The 23,708-nt window shown below is 40.0% G+C and overlaps 2 protein-coding genes and 1 long non-coding RNA gene across 8 annotated transcripts; 2 read left to right on the top strand and 1 right to left on the bottom strand.

Moving 5' to 3' along the window:
• The first annotated feature begins 165 nt into the window (after nucleotides 1–165).
• Nucleotides 166–6,280, top strand: LOC111245373 (uncharacterized). 3 transcript variants are annotated; one of them, XM_022793647.2, is made up of 6 exons: nucleotides 166–640; nucleotides 3,207–3,352; nucleotides 3,670–3,780; nucleotides 4,249–4,335; nucleotides 4,505–4,630; nucleotides 4,821–6,280. In XM_022793647.2, the coding sequence occupies exons 1-6, from the start codon at nucleotides 571–573 to the stop codon at nucleotides 4,953–4,955; spliced, it is 675 nt and encodes a 224-aa protein (XP_022649382.1). In that variant the 5' UTR covers nucleotides 166–570; the 3' UTR covers nucleotides 4,956–6,280. The 3 variants fall into 3 exon arrangements, with proteins under 3 accessions (XP_022649382.1, XP_022649383.1, XP_086836566.1); XM_022793648.2 differs by having other exon boundaries at nucleotides 166–732; XM_086980440.1 differs by lacking the exon at nucleotides 3,670–3,780.
• LOC147757440 (uncharacterized) lies at nucleotides 3,265–8,697 on the bottom strand. Its single transcript, XR_015321412.1, has 2 exons — nucleotides 8,333–8,697; nucleotides 3,265–6,306 (listed from the first exon to the last, which is right to left on the bottom strand). It is a non-coding gene; the product is annotated as an uncharacterized LOC147757440 (long non-coding RNA).
• A 168-nt stretch (nucleotides 8,698–8,865) lies between these two features.
• LOC111244922 (condensin-2 complex subunit D3-like) lies at nucleotides 8,866–22,122 on the top strand. 4 transcript variants are annotated; one of them, XM_022792489.2, is made up of 16 exons: nucleotides 8,866–9,293; nucleotides 10,802–10,942; nucleotides 11,299–11,502; nucleotides 11,757–11,998; nucleotides 12,241–12,556; nucleotides 13,150–13,446; nucleotides 13,650–13,896; nucleotides 15,306–15,507; nucleotides 15,759–15,838; nucleotides 16,233–16,532; nucleotides 17,616–18,267; nucleotides 18,460–18,717; nucleotides 19,127–19,331; nucleotides 19,468–20,607; nucleotides 20,831–21,058; nucleotides 21,313–22,122. In XM_022792489.2, exons 1-16 carry the CDS (start codon nucleotides 9,042–9,044, stop codon nucleotides 21,499–21,501), a joined length of 4,953 nt encoding a protein of 1,650 aa, XP_022648224.1. In that variant the 5' UTR covers nucleotides 8,866–9,041; the 3' UTR covers nucleotides 21,502–22,122. The 4 variants fall into 4 exon arrangements, with proteins under 4 accessions (XP_022648224.1, XP_022648226.1, XP_022648227.1 ...); XM_022792491.2 differs by lacking the exon at nucleotides 8,866–9,293 and having other exon boundaries at nucleotides 10,806–11,039; nucleotides 11,334–11,502; XM_022792492.2 differs by lacking the exon at nucleotides 8,866–9,293 and having other exon boundaries at nucleotides 10,806–11,039.
• Nucleotides 22,123–23,708: the final 1,586 nt, after the last annotated feature.

Below are 23,708 nucleotides of genomic sequence, written 5' to 3'. Positions count from 1 at the left end.
ACTTCTAACAACAATGACACCGACAGCAAAAGCGATTAGTGGTGGAATATCGAATAAACACCATCCCATCACGCGCCTGCTGGCTTGTTGTGCTTTTGACACGTTGTTCCATAGAGAGTGCAGCCATTAACTAGTCAACAAGCTCCCTTCCCGCAATCATCCGATGCCCGCCAACCCTGTGCAACTTGTGCGCTAGTCTGTATGTGAGAGCTGTTTACGAATGGAGAGGGCTGAGTTGACCCGGGCCATCGTGTGCGTATCGATGTATCTGCTAACCTCTGTGTATATGTGCGTGTGTGAGATGATTTAAGCAATTGCTGCTTGCGGAGACTAACTGCCTGCCCTAACAGCAAATAAGCGGCGGCCATCAGGAAAACAGGTCCTGCCGCTACCGTTGCCGTCGGTCTATCTCAGCGGCCTTCTGTCCGCCGCTGCTGTCTTTGCCGTTGTTACTGTTGACTTCTGACCGACGAGCGACGGTCCTTGGTTTGCTGAAGGGGCGGTACTCGACACACAGAGTTCTTCGTGCGTGTGCCGTGTTTCGCCGCTCTGTAGAGAGTGACGGGGTGAATGAAAGCAAGCCAATACACACTAATGTTGCACTCCGAGGGTAGTGCTTTTACATCGAGTGCTCGTAGTGGTGAGTGAACAGCGCCAGCCATCAGTTGGCAATTTCAGCGATTTAATTAGCCGAGAAGCGTCACCTCAACGCTCGGCTGCTATACAGTTTCAGTAAGTAGTACGGTATTTATTGGACAAATTGATTTTGCGTCACTTGATCTTAATGATTAGACGGGCAGGCTCTGCCGTGCTGCTTGACTGACTGATCTAGATCAACATATACTGATAGGTAACTCTATCGGTGTTTAACTTTCGTTTTACGATTAGCTAACTAAGTCAGAGATTCAAATCGAAAAATGATCGTTATTTACATATGATTTTAGTGTGTGGGGCGGAACGTAGTTGTGAAACGCACAGCATGAAATTCATGCCGGCGGCAACGGAGCCAGATGCAGCCCGAGTGTAACAGGCCTAAATGTAATCTTTTATTGTTGGGTACAGTACCAGCACATGCCTGAGAACTGACAAATTTTCTACTGCCTTAACATAATAGTGCTCCGGTACTAAAATGAGGTTGCGCAGAAGCCACTAAGATACGGAGTAGAAAAATAATTTTTTATCGTTTGCCCGCCCGAGAGGTAGAGTTGATTAAATTTGCATAATTTTAATGCATTAAATCAATTCGGCTTCTTTTTTGCCTTGATAGTAGCTCAGTGATGAGTCGCACCTGCTGCTGCAATTTCGATATGTAGATTCGGCGAGAAATGTAATTTGTAATGGAGATTATACTATTCATATTAAATAGTAAGGATGACAAATAACCGGCGTCGGCATTCCATACGTTTTCAGCGATTTTTCAGTCAAGTGCTGTGTGTCTTTTTATAGGAGTATTCCTATTTATGAATGACAACCTATGCAGTCGCGCTGCTGTGACCCAATACCTCTACATGGAAATTGCTAATATCACTACAGTTGATAAAATCTACTTGGGTTAATCTAGTATGTTGAATAATGGAATACATAGAACTGGCTATTCCTCTGTTCTAGAAAATGAAATTTGTATTCAGCATGGTACCTGGCGAATTCAGATATATATACGATTAGCACGGCCTATTCAAACAATGCTCGGTCGCCGCCTTCTTCAAACATCTATTTAAAAAGCTCTAGATGCATCTTTAGAGGATGACGCAACCACATGACCACTGACGCGGAACTGATTTTTCTCAAAAACGAAGTAACACGACGGTATATTGTACTAATCTCGCCTTCTTTCTCTACTATACAAACAACGTTCACTGGAGATATAATAATCCATGGCGGCGAAAAGTTTACTATTTATTGGCATATTTATAGGGATGTTTTTCATTTAGATGCAAATATGAGTTGCGTGTAGCGGATCACGGTATCCATTTTCATCGTGGCTTAGTTGTGCCGCGGCGGATCTTCGATGCTGCAGAAAAATCGAATCTTAATTTCAATATAATGCTCCCTGACAAGAAAACGAGATATTTTCGTAATAAAGTCCATAATATATACTTTCGATTTGTGTGTATCTTCCTAAGGATTAACTAATCATGTGCATCTCCGTCATAGAGGGCGGTCAATTTTAGCCATCTGTGGTGTAGTTTAAATTCCTCCCAGAACAAGGAGCTATTTTTGGATATCCAATCGATTTCCTTTTGAAAAAAATATATTCAGAAGCTGCGTGCAACACTGCATCGAACTATACGAGCTGCTCTATAGCGATAGGACTAGCGGCATGAGAATTTCGAAGTTCAGTAAAATGAGACTATAATGGTTTACTAGTATTTCAGTTAAAATTTCCTTCGTTTTTATGTTTTATTCAAATTTGCAGAATTCTGTATTTGTACCTTTTTCTACTAAAAATCAAATGGGAACAGGCTACAGACATATAGGCAAAAAACCAAGTTTGTCGAGTGTGCGATTCAAATACGACATTTGTCGTATGTACGATTCTTCTTATACAATCTTGACAATAACGTTTGTAATGATCATGACCGCATATAGTAATGCAATGTTTACAATGGGGGTCCCAGATTGACTACTGCGTACTACAATGACTACTGCGTACTACAAATAAACGGCAAACGCAACAAGTTACAATTACTCAGCATTAATCGACTTGTTTAAAAACATTGCATGAAACCTGTCGCATGAAATCATAGGGTGAGTCATAGAGGCTGCGGCGATTAGAGCTGATCGACTTAATGACGATATGCTCCTTCACATAAACACAGGTTAACCTCCGTAGATTACATTAAGTAAGCAGTCCAGTATTAACCTGAATAATTTCAACCTAAAAAGTGGGTATTTAATAACTAACTTCACTTTTACGTAGTGATCATAATAAAAGAGAAAGAGTAACCGTAAACATTCGTTTTCATTGTGACGTCTCCCGGAAACCTAAAATAATACCTCTTAACTGATTGTGATTTTATTAGTATTAAAAATTATTTTACTTCTCATTGTTTAATGCGGCAACATAAGATAAATCCATTGTATCATTTCACTTATGTAATTACATTTACTATAGATTCAGAGGGGCACAGCCATGTATTTTTTTTTGCATGTACTGTAATCTTGACTCCTTGCGTACTAACAGCCAGTCAACTGTTTTATTTCAGAATTTGTCCATTGGACAAGTGACAGATTTGGTTTAATTAAAATGTCCGGAGGTGAAAAACCTTACCCATATCTGCATCCCTCTGCTCCACCAGTTGACGCTCCGCCGCCGTATTATCAATCCCCTGTCCCGGGACCGGCAATGGCGGTAAGACTATCACACTGCTGGGGTCTGGACTTCATTTGAAAATCTATCGATTTTTGTGTAGCGCTTTTGATTTTGGCTGAGACCACAAAATGCCGTTGCTCTTTAAAATTATTTCTGGCATAGCTTAGATTGCCGACACTTTAACCTCGCAAATGTTCTTGGAAATATATAAACATCTAGCTTTCTTTTTTTTATTCAAGATCCATTGAAGGGAAAGCAAGTCAATGTTCGGCGATACTCTGTGTTTTATCTGCTTAACTGCCTGCGTGCTATTTTCAACACCTGCTCTCTCTATTTTCAATATTTGCTGTTTACAGTACCCGGCAGCTGGTGCGGCCGTTGCCCCTCCTCAGATGGTCATGCACGGGAGCAAGATGCCCCCAGGATACGTGCCCCCTGCTGGCTACAACATGGCTCAGCCTTACTACGTGGGTGTCTCCTGCTTGCCTATCTAGATTGAGGCGATTTATTGCTTTTCTTTGCTTGCGCGCAAATCATTGTTCGTGTTAGTTTCCCACGGCTTATGGCTAAAGCCACACAGATTTTATTTTCAGTAGATATGTTTCGTCGCATTCAAGATATTTTGAATAATTAAAAAATAATATATGTTCTTTGCTCAAGAGTTGATTCAAGATCCAAAAAATCGAAATACGAAACATGTAATTCATTCTATAGGCTAACTTTTTATCGACAAAGAACAAACCACTGTGGCTACATGAGTGAAGTTACATAACTTGGCGAATGTACAAAATGCTGCGCTCTTTGGGAAGATTTTTTATTCGAAGAATCGAATAGATTACATTTTGAACACAACTGAGAAACATGCATGGTCATTCGTTTGCCAACATATTTTAGTACATACAATGTGGTCTCGTTGCATTTTTGTGTGAATACAGGTTGGACCTAGTCAGATGTACCCATCTGTGCCGTATCCTCAGGGTGGCCCACAGCCAATATATCCAGCAGCACAAGGGTATCCTCAGGTATGTGCGTTCTACAGACGGTTATTGCTCCAAAATTAAAGGTATTATGTGAATAAACGATAAACAATAATAATGCACAATCCCAAATAACTTTAGACGCAAGAGTGTAATATTTGGCTAGTATGACATTCATATTTAAACATGCATTTGTTATATCCTATGATTTCAGCCGAGTCCTCTGCCTCCGTACGCTATGCCAATGGCTATGCCAGTGACGCCACAACAGCATGTCGTAGTTTCGGCACAATTCGACGCTGGCGCAAGGTTTAATCACATTTCTAGGCCAAATATTCCGGTATGTCACGATCATTAGACTATTACATTCTAGTATAATTTTATATCAGGGTTCATATTTGACTCGAATTTCAGTCGTTTCAGTGTACTCTGATTATTTATATTCGTTTGATAGTGCAGTCAAAAAATCAAAACAAAAAAAAACAAATTCTAGAATTATTCCGTACAATTTTTGTTCCATTGCATTTCAGCCGCCTCCACCAGGGTGCATGCCAAATGCTGCTCAAATGGCTATGATGTCCGGTTCAACAACGATTGTTGCGGCCGATCAGAAAAAGGGTGGATTCTTCAAGGGCAGCGGATCCGGGGGCGTGAAGTTTTGGTGATTGATGAAGTCGATGAGACTAGCGTGAAGCACGATTTCTCGCTAATGACAATGACTTAACAACATTGGGCAACAAGTCTGCCAAAAAATACTATAAAAATAATAGCAAAATGCGACTCGAACACGGACATCGACAACACTTTATGTCCGGTACTTCTGTACTGAACGCTAATTAGCCTCGTATGCGTTGTTTTGATGCCTGGTCCAGCCGAGGTCAGTCCATGGGGGACTGAATAATCAGTGTAAATACGAGAGACTAGAGAACAAACGAAGTGAAAAAAACGATTATACAAGTCAGGTATCTCACGTGTTTCATGGGATTTCTTTAGGCGTTCTGCAAAGAAAATTATCTGGCTGCAGTTACTAGAAGGCTTACCTCTTTACGTGTGCTGTCGATATCTTGGTGACCTCTTGTTCTTAGTTCTATCAGTTTTGCGTAAAGAATATCGCGTTTGCAGTAGCTGTTATGACTTTTTTTTTCAATTATACCTGGAAAATAAGCGTCTATGTTGTATAGCAACGACAGTCCCTTCAATGACCAGCTTGAAATTCCAATGAAGAAGCAGGTTTTATTGTTCATGGTGTTCCTTGCTGTTCTTTTAGCTTTTCAAATATATAATCATACATGGTTAACTTAGTTAATCATACTAAATGCAACATGATATTATAATATCGAGTGTTATTATTGTGAAGAAACATATGCATATTATGATTCTTCGGCCTTTTTGGTGCCTTCTTTGCTTCTTTTAAGTTCATTCGGATATATCATTCTAGCCCCCCGATCTCGCTTTCTGCAAATTTAAGTACAAAATCGTTATTTGACACATTGAAGAACCCATTTAAAATCTGTTTTTTTCAAGGAAACAGAGCTGGTTCCCCAGACGCTTGACAACTTTACACAGTTTTTTTTCAGAAAACACGTATATGACTCGATTTATGGTTACCTTTTGTTCCATGGCGTTGCCTGCGTTTGTCGACGTGAACTAGCATTGTTTAAAATCAAAATTTCTTATTCCCACTTACTGCCACTTAGTTGGTATATGAAGTGCCCTTATGAAGATGACTACTGCTAGATATCTACTTCGACCACACGATGAGTAACAACTGACAATGATAATAAAGAAAAGCAGCTGTGTTATATACGTGACAGGCTAGTCGATATTTAACTGTGTTTACATTGCGTGCTCATATATGGTATGAAATACATTATCATATAATAGTATTATATAAATATACAGTGATTGATTGTACGACGAGTACAATTCCTAGTGTTATTGCCAAAGTATGAGTTTGTAATAAATACTTATGTAATAAGTTAACACGGGTCGAATCCTCATCTTCATTTAGTTAACCTGTGAAATTACATTGATAAATTTTTGTATTTGGAAATTATTGAAACAATATTCAATAGACAATTTCGATGCAGCTTTATTCTATGTATAGCTAGGTAATAGAATAACTATAGCAGGAAAGGTAATAAGTATGATAATTTATCTTATTAACAAATTTGAGGGTATAAGACCGCATCAATTCGAATGAGTTCAACCAGATTTCAAGTGCCCGGTTCTACCGCCTACTACATCTCATGGTAATGAACCGAAAGCGCTAACCAAAATAGACAACGTGGCTACATTCTGAGCCAAGTCATTCAAAGTAAGCAATGTTCGGTATATACTGACGAAGGGTTCTATCTAGACGTATGGTAGTAGCCTTTCAGAATGTGTCACCCTACTAAAAAGGGACCGGCGACAGCAGTTACTTCTTAGAATGAATTAATTTACGGGTATGGTATGACCATTTAAAAATAGGTGTACTGAAGATATTTCAAGCAATTAATCCATATGACGTGTCCTTTTCAGTTCAAATCCACGCAATAATTTTTCTGTAAATACATCTTTAGTACAAAAACCGTTAACCTGCGAACAAGTTAGGCCGTACAAATTCCTTTGAAGCGAACGAACGCAACGGCAAAATGTATCGTGCATCGCTAACGACCTGTTACACTAGAGTAGTATGACCAGATCGTTCATATTATAATATAGATTTCAGTTTTTCGGTCCGTAAAAAGAAATCAATTCTGACCCAACTTAATTTCAGATTTGATGCAAACGCAAAAGTAGGTTAAGCTTTCGTTCTAATGCTGTATAAATTGAAACTTTTAGTCTCCAAACTTCAACAAAATCATCCTTAGTAATGCTAAACAGCGCTATTTTAAGCTCCTATAAGGAAACTCTAGCAATTAGGTTAACTATTGGCTCCAGTAGTTAGTTTAGACAGATATCACTTGCAGCCAATAACTATAAATTTTGTTTATAATTACTGTTATCGGACTTTGCGGGACGCTCAAATCTGGTAACTAAAAAGGCAAGCAGCTTAACGATTCATATTCATCAAGCTGGCAAAATGCTAGTACTTCCTCGTTCACGAGTAAAACAACAGGGAAGCACGATGCGTAGCGGAATTTGATCTATGAAACACAAACGCATTTAGCAGAAGTTCTATTGATAAGTAAAGCAACATCCATCTTATCCCATTCCTAACGACGCTATCTATGGAATCAAATGATGGCTCAATGTATCATTCGACAACGAAAATTTCAGTATCATTAGGAACGAATATTATGGTATAATTTATTGCAATAAATATGAGTAAATGCTCGAACCAGTTGAAACTCAGCACTGGTTGCCCGATTTGTTGGTAAGATTAAAAAGTATCCTCAAAAACTAGGTTGTCACAGAAAACTTCTTATATAGATAGATCCGGATATATATAAATACACATATATTTACAGATCTGCAAAATCAAACTAAAAAGGTCCAAAAAGGTTAAAATATTCTTATTCGCTAACCCGATGGAAGTAATTACTAATTCAGTTTTAAGACACTTGCGCACCGGACCCTTTTTCTATATTCTAAACAAACGTTTGATGGTAGCGGATATAAAAAAAACAGTGCTCAAACTCTATATATATACTCTATGTAAAAAAACAACTAAAAATCTTTGAGAATATAGAATGATGAAAATGTTACTAAATAATTATTAATTGCTTAATTTACAATGATTATTCAGTTTAAGCATAATAAAACTGAGTAATCAAATTACGTATTGAAACGAGCTTAATAAATCCCAGTTTAGTGAACTCCTATATGTTTTTCAATGGCTTGTCTTAATATATGAGGAAGTGTTTGAACCCCCAAATATATTACTGATAAATACAAAGAGGACATGCAATGGTGAAAACTATTCTTCCGATAAAGATAAACCCGTTATACTATTTGATAACCAATGATGAAGTGCATTGCTCAGATATCTCGCTTGCAATTTCTTCTACTATATCCTAATTAAAGTTGTAAAAAAAAGTCTTTCTTAGATTCTTACTATGCGCTGGTAGTCAGAACTGACAGGTGGAGCAGGCAGTGTATTGGTTCTATTACCCACACCATGAGACACACCGACATAGCTTATCCTTAGCCTTTTAATCGCTGAATGCGACTGCTAGGCTTTTTTCTACCAGACGTAATAATGGCCACAATTTCGTCATATGGCGTACCCGACCTTAGTGCATTTCTAATTAGAAGAATCTGTTTCGTCAACAAGGCCACTTACACGTAGTAGTCTCCTATAATCGAATAAACGTCGGTTAAAGCCAACTTATATAGGAATCCCATGCTCTCTTGTGTTTGGCGCCCTTTTTGTTATTTGACACACGCAGTTTTCAGTCTGGGCTTCTGCGCCCTTTCAAGCGGTTCCGTGGTTTAGCGTTAAGTTCTCGGAACTTTGGAGTGTTTTGAAGAAATCGTCCACATCTCGCTTGTGTACTGTGGGTTACGCTGTGAGCCCCCTAACTCTGGATGCGTGTTCGTCTGCGTGTGTGTGTGTGTGATGCTGCTAGAAATGTTTTCTCTCTCTCTGAGTTGTTCATCGAACACAATAATGAAACTGCTCTGGCGCTCGCTACTGTTGGCATTTCAGCGTGCGATTTTATTGCGCTCCCCAACAAGGGAGACCAAATGAACGGGTTCGATCGAATCGCAGTCACCCACCATCACTACCTAAGGTTTAGCCGTCGCAGGTTAAAGAAGCGACGATGGACTTTGAAGAAAGCGCCAATACAGTTCTGCGGAGACTGCCAGAGGTTGATCAGGAGTACTTGGATACAGCGTTTCACAATTACTATGTCGACTATGGTGCGCCACCGGATACATTGGCCGACCTCTGTGAGGCCACAGAGGGTTCTGGGCCAGAGGCCGTTACTGGTCTACTTGAGGACGTCCGTAAGGTCCTCATTAGTGCAGTCCGACTCAAAAAAGTCGAGGTGTTTTGGAATACAGCGATAGAGGTACGTACGAGTAGGAAGATTGGTGAAGGTCCTATTTAACTGATTTACTTTAGGCCAATATATAATAGCTGCTGCTTACCTGGTTTGATTGCGATGTTACTTTAATCAGTTAGTGCAGTGCCAATTACGATAGCTGCTGGTATGTAGTGAATACCGTGAAATGAACGCATGATAATGAGGCCGCAAGTACTGTTACTATATTCGCCTCCGTTATGGTGGGTCACCCACGGGATTGTCTTCTCTGAGTTTGTGTTTGGACCGCTATGGGTGCGCTTGTCATTACGCAACTTGCTTCGCGCCAATCTACCTTGGCGCTCAGCTGATTTTTTTCTATGCCTCGAAGACGGTAAACTATTACTTAGGAAACAAAGAGCTCATTTAAAATAGTAACATTTGTTTCATCATCTATTTTGTCTCGACGAGCTAGATATGGGTGCATTTGATGAAAAACCATGTAAGAAGAAGTTCCAGATGTCAGATATACAGTTTTATTTTTAATGAACATGTCTACATTTGAGAGAAATCTAACAAACCACACTATTTTTCTAATGATAGCGTAGCTTTTACAAGAAGTTCTTTCTATAAGCCTCTTTAAAAGGAATTCCCGTGCAATAATAACTAGAAATAACAAGTCAACACGATACGTGCAACTCTGCTCACTTCTAAATTAGTCTTAATCCAGATTTTTTTGCATTCTGCCTGATTAGCTTTGAGCGCTAGGTTTGTCAAACGTAAAAATACTGTTTGGAAGCACTTGTTTGAAAAACTCTGTAATAATTCCAATCACTAGTTTTAGTTTTATCCGCATCGGAGTATACATACGGTTTTTAATGTGAAAAGCAGAGTGTTTATATAATGAAAAATGAAGTATGACATATAACGATTTAAAGATAATGGAACTTTCAACGATTGTAGTATGGCAAGCAACTATTTTTGCCACCCTAACAATAGTAATGTGGTTTAAAATAACTAAGTATACTAAAAATCAAAGTAAGTTTATCTTTGTATTTCGAGTTCTACGTCAGGCATCGCTGTTACGCAATCCATCAGATGGCTCGAAACAAAATGTGTTTATGCCCGGCTTCGAATTTAGACCACAACGCGTTCCTAACATTAACAGGCAAATACGTTACCCACTAAGCCATCATGGGGACAATGTAGGTTCATCTTCTTGAAGTGAAACGCATCACTCCCTTGTTTGCAATAGATGTTAGTTCTAGAGTCAAAATCTAGAGATTATTATTACATTGGCTTGTACTTAAACTGATTCCCACCGTGCAACCAACACGATAATGGAATGTTAACCACTAATAAAACAGGTTATACTAATCTTAGATCAATATGTACATAGGTGCATCATGTAGGACCAAGGTGCACGTAGTGACTGTCATTGAAACTACTCTAATAATAATAATAATAAATGACAGTAATAATACATTTTGGCGACAATCTGTTTTCGTATCCTCTCTGATCTATCGTATTTGCTATTTCTTCGCGTTTCCTTTTAGCTGGGCCGTTCCGAACGATATTTCCTTGGTGTGATTTACATGGGAGTAAGCCAGGCAATGGCAAGCGGCCGGATCGCGGATAAAATTGTTGGACTCCTTAGTTGTCAGATGTACCTGTCACTTATGCTAGTTCCAAAGACGGTGAGCATATTCTAATAGAATCAAGTCGTTGTAGCAGCGAACCAATGCAGATTACGCACACATACAGCCGAATATGCCTCAGACCTTACGAGTGTAGGTGAGAAATCTAAGGACTTTTGTAACTAAGTTGTGACTTATCTGTGGAGGTGGAAAATCGTGTGGTTAAAGGTTAACATTTTATAAACAAGTAAAAAAATGGTATAAAATTATCATCATTAATGATGTGACATTTAGTTGGCACCACTATGACGTATTTAATTGCGAGAACCAAAAAAATATGAACTTGCTGGGGTGATCGCCTAATTATTTTGCTTCAATTTCCAATCATCTAATTTCCCGAATGCCTTTTTTATCAGGGAGTCAATTTGTTATTTCCATCTCTCCTTCAAAGTTGTCTGTCAATGTTATCTTTGCCGGTGAGCAACGGCAACGCAAGTTCGTCTTCTTTCGTTACTCCAAAACGGAACAGAAGTGTGAGCACGGAGTCACGTAGTGTAACTGTTGACGATGAAGTGTATCCTATCGAGACCTTGCAGGACTATGTGGAACATATTACAGAGGTAGGGCAGGACATAAATTCTTTCACATTGTAGGGGTATTTTTAAGTAAAAATATTAATAAATATGAAGACTTTAGCCACCATTTGAGTGTTTTTGAACGATGATTTTTTATCGTCAAATGGCCTAAAGTGAGGCTAGTTATATCTGTTTGAACTTGTTTCTTTTTAATTAGTTTTCTTTTCCTATTTTTCATTTCATAATATTTAATACTGATTCCATTGCCCTAATTAGTGTCCGTTTTCCATTCGATGTAGGCCTTGGATAGCCTGAGATTATTTCTCACCAGCGTAAGTCTTGAGGAACATGATGACGTTGTGAGCGCGTTATGCCAGCATATGGCCGTAATTACAGAAAATGAGATGCTCAGCCCTCAAGCATACGAGGTGCTAGGTGCCCTTTGTGATCGGGATGGCCTGCACGGGGACTTGCCAGAACTACTTAAACTCGTCTCCTTTAAGCTCAACGGCAACCTCCTAATGTTAAAGGCGTCAGTGAAGTAAGTACGGAGATACATGTGAAGGAAGACAAATATGTTCTGTGATTGCGTCAGTTTGTACGCAGCTTGAATTCTGCAGTTACGCCACCTTAGTTCTGTCCCGAAATGAGCGAAAATATTCAGAGCCTACTGAAAATGATAGAGGTGCATTGTTATCGATCAAATAATAGAGATAAAGATAAATTGTTTATATGAAAAATACCTTTGCTCTTTTTTGTTTTTCTTTTGCACACGATCTTTAGGGACCAGGTTCCTCGAGCGATGGTAAAGGCTCGTGATACGAGTTTACGCTTTCTTATGTGTATGAGGGACCGGGTGAAAAGTGATGAGTATCTCATTGTCACGATTCAACAGCTAGCAATGCGGTCATTAGAAAAAGCAGACATTCGCTTCCGGACCGCACAGGGCGTGCTCCAATTGGTGCTCCAACTTGAGGAAGAATCCCTTACCCAGACTCTGCACTGGTTTCACAAAATGATCCGCTCGAAAATCCCGCGGCATCGAATGTTCACGCTGGAATTATTTGGCCAGATCTGTAGCTTACAAAACACGCCGCAGGTAAGTATTATATTAATTTCTGCATAAAATAAGCGATCTAGCAGAAATAAACTCTGTTTGATGCCAAACGTAAAGGACTCTAGGATCCTTTGGAGATATCGCTGAACTCTCTAGGGAAGTAAATATTACACTTGAATTTACAAGTATGTTTTTAAAAAATCCAAATTCTTAGAGCGACAATGTCACTAATTATGTCAGGAACTTTTAAAAACGAACTTTCTCATTCATTACTACAGCAAGCCATTTAAAGTTTAAGTATGTAGTAAGCAGCTGGATATCTCATACGAGTTAGATTAGCGAGGTGAGCAGTAAACCAGTTTCACAACGATGAGGTCGCAGTTTCGGTCTTGAATGCAATGAAATTGTTTTGTCTTTAATGATTTTAATTACCAATAAGTCTATGATTTTCCACTGTGAGATTTCGCCGGCGTGAACATTGTAACGTTTTTTTTTTCGTAACGTTTTTGAAATCCGCATACTTCGATTAGTGTATAGGCATTGAGCGGTTCTATCCGGATACTGAAAAAAACCCGAATACTTAAAGAAAATTTGGAGCAAACTAATAACTACAAGTGCTGGTTTTGATGGCCTAGGCATTACGGCGACACTTCAGTAATATCGCATTGGCCTCTCTCGAGCGAGTTATGGATGATTTGGCCACAGTGAAAGCTAAAGCATTTGCTTTCTTTTCTCAACTTACGAACACACCCCATTGGATGGATAACCTCGTGACAAACGAGTGCAGTCACGAAGATGTTATCGGTGCATTGTTAGGCATCCTAAACGAGTGTGTGAAAGATTCAAAGGTGCATGTACGGAAAAGTGCCCTGAACGTGCTAAATGGAATTCTCTGTGGCGATACCGAATTCGACAAGGGACCTTATGTTGATGTGAGTTATCAACAAAGAGTAACTATTATTCATGATAGTCATATCTAGTGACATTGGCATAGAAATTGTTGTTGCTATTAAAATTATATTTATTTCCTTTCTCAAACAGTATAGTTGACACATAATCTATTCAATACTGAAAGAAACGCATACTGAACAAAACGCGTTCTTTTAATTCTTCGTTGTGCTTGTACTGATTTCAGGTGATTGTTCGATGTTGTCGTGATCAGACGATTCTCGTTCGTAAGCATGCTCTTGAGTGCCTTTTGAAGGTGTATCGACGTCATCCCACCTATAACAAAGAATTCGTTTCTGGTGTATTTCCTCTCACGATGGACAACGAGCCATCAGTGCAAGAAAAGGCATTAGCATGTGTTCTTGACGTCATATTCGACTCAATACTACCGGGACATGTGGAAGATAGCGCATGGAATGTCCTTAAACATCTAGGTAAGCAGTGACTAACGTCTAAACCCAAGATTCTGGAATTTAGGATTTTTGTCAAGGTTTCCTGTACACAAATGATGCAAATGTTTACGGATGCAGTCGGGTTCAAGTCCGACAAGATCTCTCCAGATTACATGCAGCTGACACCGAGCTCCGCCGTTTCATCGGTGACCGCTGAATTTCATTAAAGCCAAGCGGTGACTTTGAGGTGTAGACAGGCAGAGTAGAGCTTAAAGATTTTTCTTCCTCTCCGGTTTCTCTCTGTCGTATGTAACTAAATTCCTTATCTAGGCTCGTTCGCATCGTAAAACGGTCTATTTTTCATAGCACGTAGGAAATAGATGTCGGACGGCATCGATAACAGCGGCAACAATCAAGAAACCATACTGGTTTTCTTTATCAAAAACTCCGCGTCCGTTTGACCCAGAGGTTTCGATACGCCTCCATACTTATTACATTATTCTAGGAAATTTGCTAGTAAAGCGCGCAAGAAATTCATGTATCTGCTTGCTTACACACGATTCTTGTTAGAGGAATTCAAATTGTATCTCAGTCTACTTCACACGACAAGCGACAATAGGAGCTTTTTTCAACCGGCAATGCAAAGTCGCTTACATCGACGTTGGGCTAGACAGTACAAAGACAATAAAGAAGGACACATAGAATGATCTAGACAGTTCGCGCTATCCCGTCATCAGGTGGCTGACGCGCTACACACGAGGTTCATCATGTATTAAGCAACATATCAGCTCTCCCACAGGTTTTGTGTAAGAATAGCGACTTTGCGATCATTAGCATGCTCCGCAGGTAATGTAATAACTCTTATGGGTGTATCAGGGCGCCCGGCATGGTGATAAAATGCAAGGAAATGTGTCAATAGATGTACAATGAATATTTGTTCAAAATTTCTGCCTATGTAAGCCGTATCTTTAGACTATGTTGTACTACGTTCCTGTATCTAATATTATATCCCTTTCTGTTTTTTTTTGTTTTATAATTTTAATGAGTGATTTTACAATCGAACTCTCGCCCTAGTTGCATGATTAGCTACTCTTCAATCAAAAAATTGTTGCTTCGTCATGAACGGTCAATGAAGATGAAGTATCGATAATCGTTAGATTAACTTCTCCTTTTTCAAAGAGTTCATCTAACTTTCAAATATCATACGTTAAAGCTTTGTTATTATTTTTGCAGTTGTGGGTTTAGTCGTGAAAATATGCCAATGGATATATATATATATAGCTTTCGAAAGTTAGCCGGTTAAAAGAATAAAACAAGTTATACAAGTTCGCAAATTTTTGTCTGTTAATGCTAGGGTTGCGCTTGTTACAGTAGTTCTTTTTAAGGTATTTTTTCCTTTGCAGTGTGATCATGATTGTCATTTATGTTGGATCCTTTTTCCTTCAATTCAGGCACATATGAAAGGTATTTACCTTTGATATGTGAGCAGCTATGCAAGAAAGAAGGGAAGGTTCAGCTGAATGATCAGCACATACGGGCTCTCACTATGGCTCTCAAGACGGTTAACGCATCGCTGGCATGGAAGCTGCTTAGTTATCTTTGCAACCACACCCACGTCAGCCTGTCCGGATTCGACGCCTGTGAGGATCAACTGTGAGTTTGTCAAACCTTGCAAAATGCACTGCTTTTCATTGAAGTTTTTAACAGCCAAAATGATGCTGGTTGCAATTACACTGCATACCATGATGAGCTTTCGGTAAAAGGGAGAACGTTATTCAGAAATTCGCGGTACAATCCGCCTATGCTATCGTATTTGACGATGGTTTATAGTTAGATGAGGTGTTATTACTCAATAGTATATTAAGATTCTCCTATTTTGTGTTCAATTCGGGCTTTGTTTTCAGAGACGATGACGCGCAATGTTGTCGTTTGAGCGTGCTCTTGACACAGTCCAGGCAAAAAAAAGAAGATGAACATTATTTGGGTAAGTGCTACTTAAACAACAAATAAATTAATATGGTGTATTGCAGTTAATTAGTCAGACGTGCAAGACAATTTGTGCACGGTGGCGCGCGCAAAAGTGCAATTTTATAATTGTAGTAACATCATGAGCATATCCAAAATTTTTCAGAGCAGTTTAGAGGACTTTCAGGTTACAAACAAGATGCCTCTTTACCTGAATCTTTTTACCTAAAGGTCTTTCAATCTGTCAATAAAGCTGACACGTTTAGGAACCGGAAAAATAAGTAAATCTAAGTCAAACACCCAGAAAATTAGATGTCTAACTACTAAATATGGAAACAAGTTTATCATTTCAACAGGTACGCATATGCAAATAAAAATACGAGCTCTTTCTACCACCTCTTTTCTGCTCCCAGAATCATTACTGACGATACTAAACGATCCCGCCACATCATTTATGAGACTGGCTCATGTCTGCTCAATCCTGCTCCATTTGGATCGGTCCCAGCTGGTGCGTTGGGCAGACGTGACTTTCCCGAACTGCCTGGCCGTAATGGAGCAGGCGGTCGAGGATGAGACGGAAGATTCGGTATCTGAAAACGACTTACTTTCGGCAATGTTCAAGTCGGGCGAATGTGTACTAGTTATACCAAATCTTGCCGACCTTCGCTTGTGCGCCCTTCTACGAACAATCGTACAAGAATCAAAACAACCGCGTAAGCTGTTTTATCCTCAGCATTTTTGTTGATTTCTTTCACTCATAAATGTAGTTCGATCAAACTTACTAAGTCATACACTTTCTGAATACAGCATATCGAATACCTTAGATTGGTGATGTTGTCTATCTCCTGATTTGCGATAGCAGACGCACCCATCTGAATCACGATGCCGAGTAACCTTTTTTATTCTCATCATTATCCCCATTTGATTGACTGATATGTTTCTACCAATCTAAACTGTCTAGCTGTCTTGAGATATATATGAAACCGGGAGGAAAAAAACAAAGAAGACAAGTTCATGGTCGTACTTGGAAAAATATGAGCAGGACGAACAGCTTTTGGAAAAATTTGTTTGGAGCAGTGAAGTTATAATTAAATTACTGGCACTATCGATCGACACAATTTAACTTACAAGGCAATTGAAAATTCATATGTTACACTGAAATACCATGCAAATTTATCAAAAAGTTACAATTTGGTTCAACTACAAAAATAATTATACCATTCTTTTTCTTAACAGAACAGTGACCGATGTCAATTACCTGAATTTACCGCAAGAATCTGCTTTACACGAGGACTTTGCTGGAAATTATGAACTTTATTTCTAACAAAAAAGAACAATTGTACACCATAATCGTAGTGTAAGAGCACATCTTGATGAGAATCATGCAAACAGATGGATTTGACGAAGAGGCTCTATAAAATACTCCGCCCGTTCCTTGAACCTAACGCCAATGGAATTCATGTGGAGACATTTTAAACTCTATACCAGAAAATCGGCGACACCGCAAGAAATCTAGAGTTAAGCAGAATGCGCCACAACACTAAGTGAAATGTTTGATAAAGTATGTGAATCAATAACCTGTCGTTCAACGGTAATAATTTTGAATTTATGTGGCAAAAGAAAAGGTTGTGCATTTTGTGTAGATTTTTTTGCAATTTAAATATTAACTATATGTGAATAAAGCTTCAAACTCTGTATGCATTTTTGGGCACCCTGTATATATGCACACGTTTTACTTTATGTATTAATATATATCGTAGATCCGAGCAAACCCTAGTGCTGCCTTTTCGTTGCAGTGGCTGTTCGTCGTATGGCCCTCCGCGTGCTGGGTCAGATCTCACTTGTATCCATGGACTTAGCTAAGCGGTTAGTAACTCTTATCGGAGACACTGTAGATAATGCACACGATCTTTCCCTTCGAGTGATCGGCATTCGCACCGTTGCCGATCTATCATGCCGTTATGCCGCACTGACCGATTCGCTATTACCGGTCGTCTACTGTTTACTCAAAGACCCGGAGACCGAGGTTCGTCGAGCAGCCATTACGAATCTACTGCAACTGCTTAAAGAAGAATATATAAAACTGAGAAATAATTTCCTTTACCATATGCTTGAGTGCGTTCTCGACGACGACGAGATGCTACGCGACTTGAGCGAGTTCGGCCTGGACCAGTTCGTGCTCAAGAAAAACCCAAACATATTTCTACACAACTTTATCGACTGCGTGTTTCACCTGAACGCCTACCGCGGCCATTCACTCTACAACCAGGTGCTGCAAACGCCTCGCGAGATTGCGACGTTCTCGCTGGTGGGGCAGCCATTGAAGAGGCAGATCATCTACCGTTTCATGGTCCGTCGCCTGACGGATGAGCACAAATTCCTGCTCACGCTCAACATCTGCAACAACGTTCTCAAGGCGATTGCTGATAACGAGACAGCTGTCGACCGGTGAGTGATAAATAAAATGCGTTTACTATATTTTTCAGCAAGATAAACTAACATAAACCAGAATCGTCAATATTATTATTACTTTAGATTGCACGCAATTATTGCAATATAATGGCAAAAAAAGCATCTTTCACAAAAAAGTCGCCGGAACCCACAGCCTCAAGCTGTTTTGTTCATACTTCCGTGACTTAGCGAATGCCCAGCGATTGTGATCGACCTACTGGAGGTGCTCTGCATGGACGAATTACGTCTGCGGGTGACCACTCGAGGTGACGAAGAGGAGGCTGGAACAGAATTCACTGAAGATGAAAATAACGGACTGGCCACCGCTTCATCGACTCCGGTGAACTCTCGACACACCCGCAAGAAGGAACAGTTTATTCTGAATGCCATCAAGCTCAAAACGATGATCGAGTCGATCCTGCCACCGCTGACCATGCTCAAGAGCCGGTATGAAACAACTTTTTCGTTCACACAGGTTAAGCAGGACATGTCATTTAAGAACTGGTGTATCGATAAGGACGGGCAAAAGCTCGGACAAGCTTAAACGGCTTGAGCGCGTTGCTGCTTGATATCAGACTTGAACTTCTTCTTCACAACTGAGGCAAAGGTATTTGCAAAACAATGAGCAAGTCAAAGCAACGCGTTTCGCCTAAATTGAACTACTAAGACACATGTACAGTAGTTCGATGCGGCTAACGTCAACATAAGTATTGAGTTATGCTATGCTACTTTTAAAATAGGGACTTCAGTTAAAATTTATCAGAGTGTATTTGAGCGAGATGTCATGTAGCATATTGGTCTAGCAGATAATATGACGTAACACTCTTTCCTTGCCCTTTTTTTTACCTTGTTCTAGTTGCGAAGACAACGAGGAACTTATGACTGCCTTAATGTCATATCTCAACGTACTTAACCACGAGTACAAGAACGAGCTTAAGTCGCTTCTTGTTGGGAATTCTGCCTCAGAGTTTTATAACGATTTAAAGAAATTCGAGGCTAGCCGAACGCGACTGGACGACACTGTTACCGGCTCTATAGCTGCTGAGGATCCTCAACAAGAGGTTTGGAGACAAGTTTTGTTTCTACTTTTAGTGCCACGGGTTTAATAAGATTAATCGAATTGTGTCCGTACCAAGAAAATTTAGTGTCATCTTGTTGTTGTCTTATAATCATTGGCCTTCTTACAATGTATTGCAGAGCAAAATGAAGCTCATTATGAAAGTGCTTCAAAGCGCACGAAAGCAGCAGCGAGCAATTCTAAATCGCGACCAGGAAGAGCAACAAATAACTAAGCCGTTGCAAACAAAGGCCGGTGCTGCAACGCCAATGAAGCAGCCTGTGGGCATCTCTGAGGCTCCTTGCGAGTTGATAGATGAAATTAGCGCGGCCAAAGTAGTTTTCAAGGATCGACCTACAGCGACTATTGCAGCTGAAAACGGCCAAGTGGAAGCCATCCAACAAAAAGCGCCTGACAATCGGGCGAGGGATATTCCGACGACCAAGGAGGCAAAAACAGCCAAAGCCAGCAAGGCTACTAGCCAAGATCTCGTAGATACTCGAGCATTGGAAAAGACGACAGACGACATCATGGAATTGAGCGGAATCGAGCCTTTGACCGAGGAGTATGAAGTGGAGTCAGAGCGCCCCCAGTCTAAGAACACCGCCGAGAATGGCATTCCGGTTGAAGAAGGGTTTGACACTCAGCAATCAAATAGTGAAAACGTGTGGAATGGGGTTGCGGATACTGAGGGCAATGAAAATAAAAACGTGGAACGCAAAGATGACAGCGATTCAGACAGTGGCCCACCCGTTCCTCTCATAGATAATATTGAGCAGGTTCTGCGGGTCGTAGAAGAGGCGCCGTGTTCAAAACCCACCATCGTCAAAGCTGTTTCGAAGGTTATGGTACACAATGACAACAGTAACGCTATCGAACAGAACGGATTCGATCTGCCGCTTAATGGGCATGTCCTCAGTCGGACAAAAGCAAGAAAAAGGCGATTTAGAGAGATGGAAGATGAGCAGAGAGCAGCAGTGAAAAAAGACGTGGTCGATAATCAGCATTGTGCAAAAAAGGTAAAGACAGTACAGGATTTATATTTGGAGAAAGTGGCTACCGAAGGAACGAGCAAGTCACGGAAACGTCGACGATCGGCGTCAACAACTTCAAGCACATTCCAAACCCCCCAAGCTTCGCACAATTCAAAACGGCTGCGTCAGAACCATAAAAATGATATCACTCTAAATAACAATTGCACCGTAGTAGATAGAGCTGTGAAGAATAACCGTGAGACACCCAGTTCGAGTGTGCCTTTTACGCCAAGACGTTTGGTATCAGTAAGTGCCCTGTGCTTTTTAATTTCTATGCATATTTACCTCTTATGGTTTCTGTAGGGAAATCATATGATTTAGATGAAATATTGGATTAAAACTAGTACAGCAGTATTAGGAATAGCTTTCAAACTAAACCAAAGGTAAAGTTTATAAAGGGGCAGCTTCAGTGTTATATGGATAAACCTACGAATGACGTCTGTATATTTGTCTGTTTTGCTTTTTACAGAAACGATCTAGGAACATTCGTCCAGAGTCAACACATTCTGGTCTGCTTCGTTCGCGATCAACGGCGGGACAGCTCGGCAACCGTCCTTTTCGATCTGGTTCCGTGGACTCACGACTTTCATCAACAGTGTCCTCTTTGGTGTCCACACGATCTTCGGTAAGAGCTCGACCTAAAGCAGCAGCGGCATCGTCCCTTGAGGCGCGTTGGAAACACGAGTATAACCTTATGGTAAGTGTAGTTTTAATCAATTCGAAATCTCTGATTTATGACGCGATCAATTCTTACTTGGTGACAGGAGTATGCAGTAGGACGAAGTATACTAAATTCTACTAGCTGTTCAAGTGCTTGTCTCATCTCTGGTTCGCTATTCCGATTTTGTCCAAATTAAAGTTGCTCTTGTAAAATAAGCAATGCATTATATTTTTGTGGTGGGCCTGATTTGCGCTTGTTTTTCTATATGTGATCGTTCCTTGTGATACTAGCCATGCGAAGTGATCGTCATTCGAAACCCAGTTGTGGAGATATGCGCCAAAGAGATGCGAAACACGGGTCAGAGTATCTTCAGAATGGTCACCAATGTTCCTCACCGAGCAGCTCCGGTAGGCTACGGCAACAATAAAAACAGAAATAGCAAACCGAACACCAATAACAATAGTAGCAATAGATCATAACACATTGTACGTGCAGGAACGGCGACGGCCAATTCAACAGACATTACAGCATAGAAAATAATTGCGTACTAGGATGACTATTACACTAACTAACGTCTAAAAGTATCGGATTTATGAAGCTTCAGTATTTTCAAAGTCTTTGTAAAAGTTGATGGACAAATACCTGTGTGACCCTTTGAGAATACTGCAGTTCTTAATAGTCGCCGTCTAATAAAACTGTCCGTCAAAGTAAAGGAATGAAATGGTTGCGACAATCACTGTAAATAGACAAATTAAGTAATTTAATACGAAGCTCTTTCCTGTGGCAGTCAAACCAAGTAATACCCGGTGAACCAATAGTGAAACATTGTAATTACATTTCTTCACATATATATACATGTATATATATAGCCAGCACTGATACACAAATACATTAAGATACAAAGCATCTGTCTTTGTAAAGCCATTGCTATTTTATTTATGTGTACAAAACCAATGTAAAAACGGATAAGCAAATTTGCTTGTAAAAAACGATCCCGTGTAAAAAAAGAAAATGACAGGAATGCACAAATCCTTGTAAGTTATTGTTACTTTGATACGCTGCAAATAATAAAACAAGCTACGAAAGTAATTGATATATAATGATCAGAGTGTTTGTCAGTGCCGAAGAACATGGTAATCTATCTGCACTTTTAGCTAATCTAGTTTCAGAACAACAATATTGGATACCTGTTAGACTTTTGAAAAGTTGTACCAGGATTGCTGTTCATGCATGCGATATTGGTGAACTACAAATGTGTCATCGACAATGCGCAACGAACAGAGCCCAAACTTTACCATCGGCGAATTTAGCGTCGTCCGATTTCTTTTAACTACAATTTAAAAAAATTTAGCTTGTGCAGTTGTACAGCACTTTTTGTTTAGGCGTAGACCAAAGGTATGCGTGCGGCCGTAAGCTAAACTGTAAGCAAAAGAGGCTCGTAAAATAAATGATAGTGCAAAAAAAATTATAATACTAAAACAAAGTAGGTCGAGTTCGACTACAAAGTACTGAAACAATGGAAACTGAAGGACAATGTCGACAAAGCCTCTTGAAAATACCTACCAATTTAAAACTCAAGTCAAACGGCAGCATGATCAGCTCAACGTGAACAATTGACGGGATCGATCGTATCGCCGAAAGCAGTACGCTACAGATATAAACAGCTGCAGTCAAGCTGTCATATAGTAGCGTACTAATTTTGTGTTCTGAAATGGCCATTAATGATATTTGATAGCCATAGTTACGCTTCACTACAAATGTGGGAGGGGTCACAGCCCACAGTTAGAAAACAAATAAACGCAGTCGAGTCGGTACTATCTGCTACTAAGCTGGTGGTGGAACATCGGGCGTTTACGCGAGCAAAGCATGTTCAGATGAATTCGAGTAAATGCATAAGGTTTCTGCTCAAATTTATATGGATCAGCTACGTTACGGCGAAAGAAGAAGGTACTACGTAAGTGCAGATTAGCGCTTACTGTCATCGATTCTGGGGCACATATTGACGGAAGGATCTGATCCAGTGCAAAGAAGTATTCCGTAGACGGATCCCACAAGAACCACAACAATAACTGTGGATGAACATAGCGTTGTTTGTAACAATCACGAAATGTTCCGATTGCAGCGACCACTAAAATTAGTGGTCGCTGCAATCGGAAGTGACTACGAGCTTGATTTGATAGTCTAGAGCCTAAAGTATCATTTTCGAGTTCTGAAGGCAACGGGACCTGCTCTTAGTCATTCAAAGCAACGATTCAGGTAAAGGTGTCCTATAGAAAATCAAAGGATCTTAATGCAAATTCGTATAGTATAACATTAACATAACATATTATAGCCTGGTATGGTCTATCACATATATTGGGCAATGCGTATGCAAGAGCCAATCATAGTGAATAAGCAAGGTCTGTACAGTGTTTAAATTTACCGCAGCCGGCGCCGCATGAAACCATGTAGGTGGGTACATTTTTGGACTCATTCACACGAGGACAGCAGTTCTAGAAAGCGTTCTAACAGATTTCAACAGTAACATTGGAACGTATGGGCTATGCATGTTATTCCAACCAATTGTGTTTTTCATTTTGATATCTCGTAAATGGTATTGAGGTCACCAGCTGCTCAGTAAGCCACGAACGTTAGGATTCTACTTCAACCTAGGGTTTGCAGCCGAATCGAAAGACCCAATACCAAG

This window comes from Varroa destructor, unplaced genomic scaffold, assembly GCF_002443255.2.
Source record: "Varroa destructor unplaced genomic scaffold, Vdes_3.0 BEIS01000002.1, whole genome shotgun sequence".
NCBI classification, from domain to species: Eukaryota; Metazoa; Arthropoda; class Arachnida; order Mesostigmata; family Varroidae; genus Varroa; species Varroa destructor.
Note: the sequence above shows the minus strand (reverse complement) of the source record. Positions and strands in the feature narration are given on the sequence as shown.

Excerpts from the sequence above, each read along its gene's own strand:
- LOC111245373 (XM_022793647.2), top strand. The coding sequence starts at position 571 with ATGAAAGCAAGCCAATACACACTAATGTTGCACTCCGAGGGTAGTGCT. Across the intron at positions 641-3,206 it reads TACATCGAGTGCTCGTAGTG|AATTTGTCCATTGGACAAGT; the intron begins GTGAGTGAACAG and ends GTTTTATTTCAG. Across the intron at positions 3,353-3,669 it reads TCCCGGGACCGGCAATGGCG|TACCCGGCAGCTGGTGCGGC; the intron begins GTAAGACTATCA and ends TGCTGTTTACAG.
- LOC111244922 (XM_022792489.2), top strand. The coding sequence starts at position 9,042 with ATGGACTTTGAAGAAAGCGCCAATACAGTTCTGCGGAGACTGCCAGAG. Across the intron at positions 15,508-15,758 it reads GACGCCTGTGAGGATCAACT|AGACGATGACGCGCAATGTT; the intron begins GTGAGTTTGTCA and ends CTTTGTTTTCAG. Across the intron at positions 21,059-21,312 it reads AACACGAGTATAACCTTATG|CCATGCGAAGTGATCGTCAT; the intron begins GTAAGTGTAGTT and ends TTGTGATACTAG.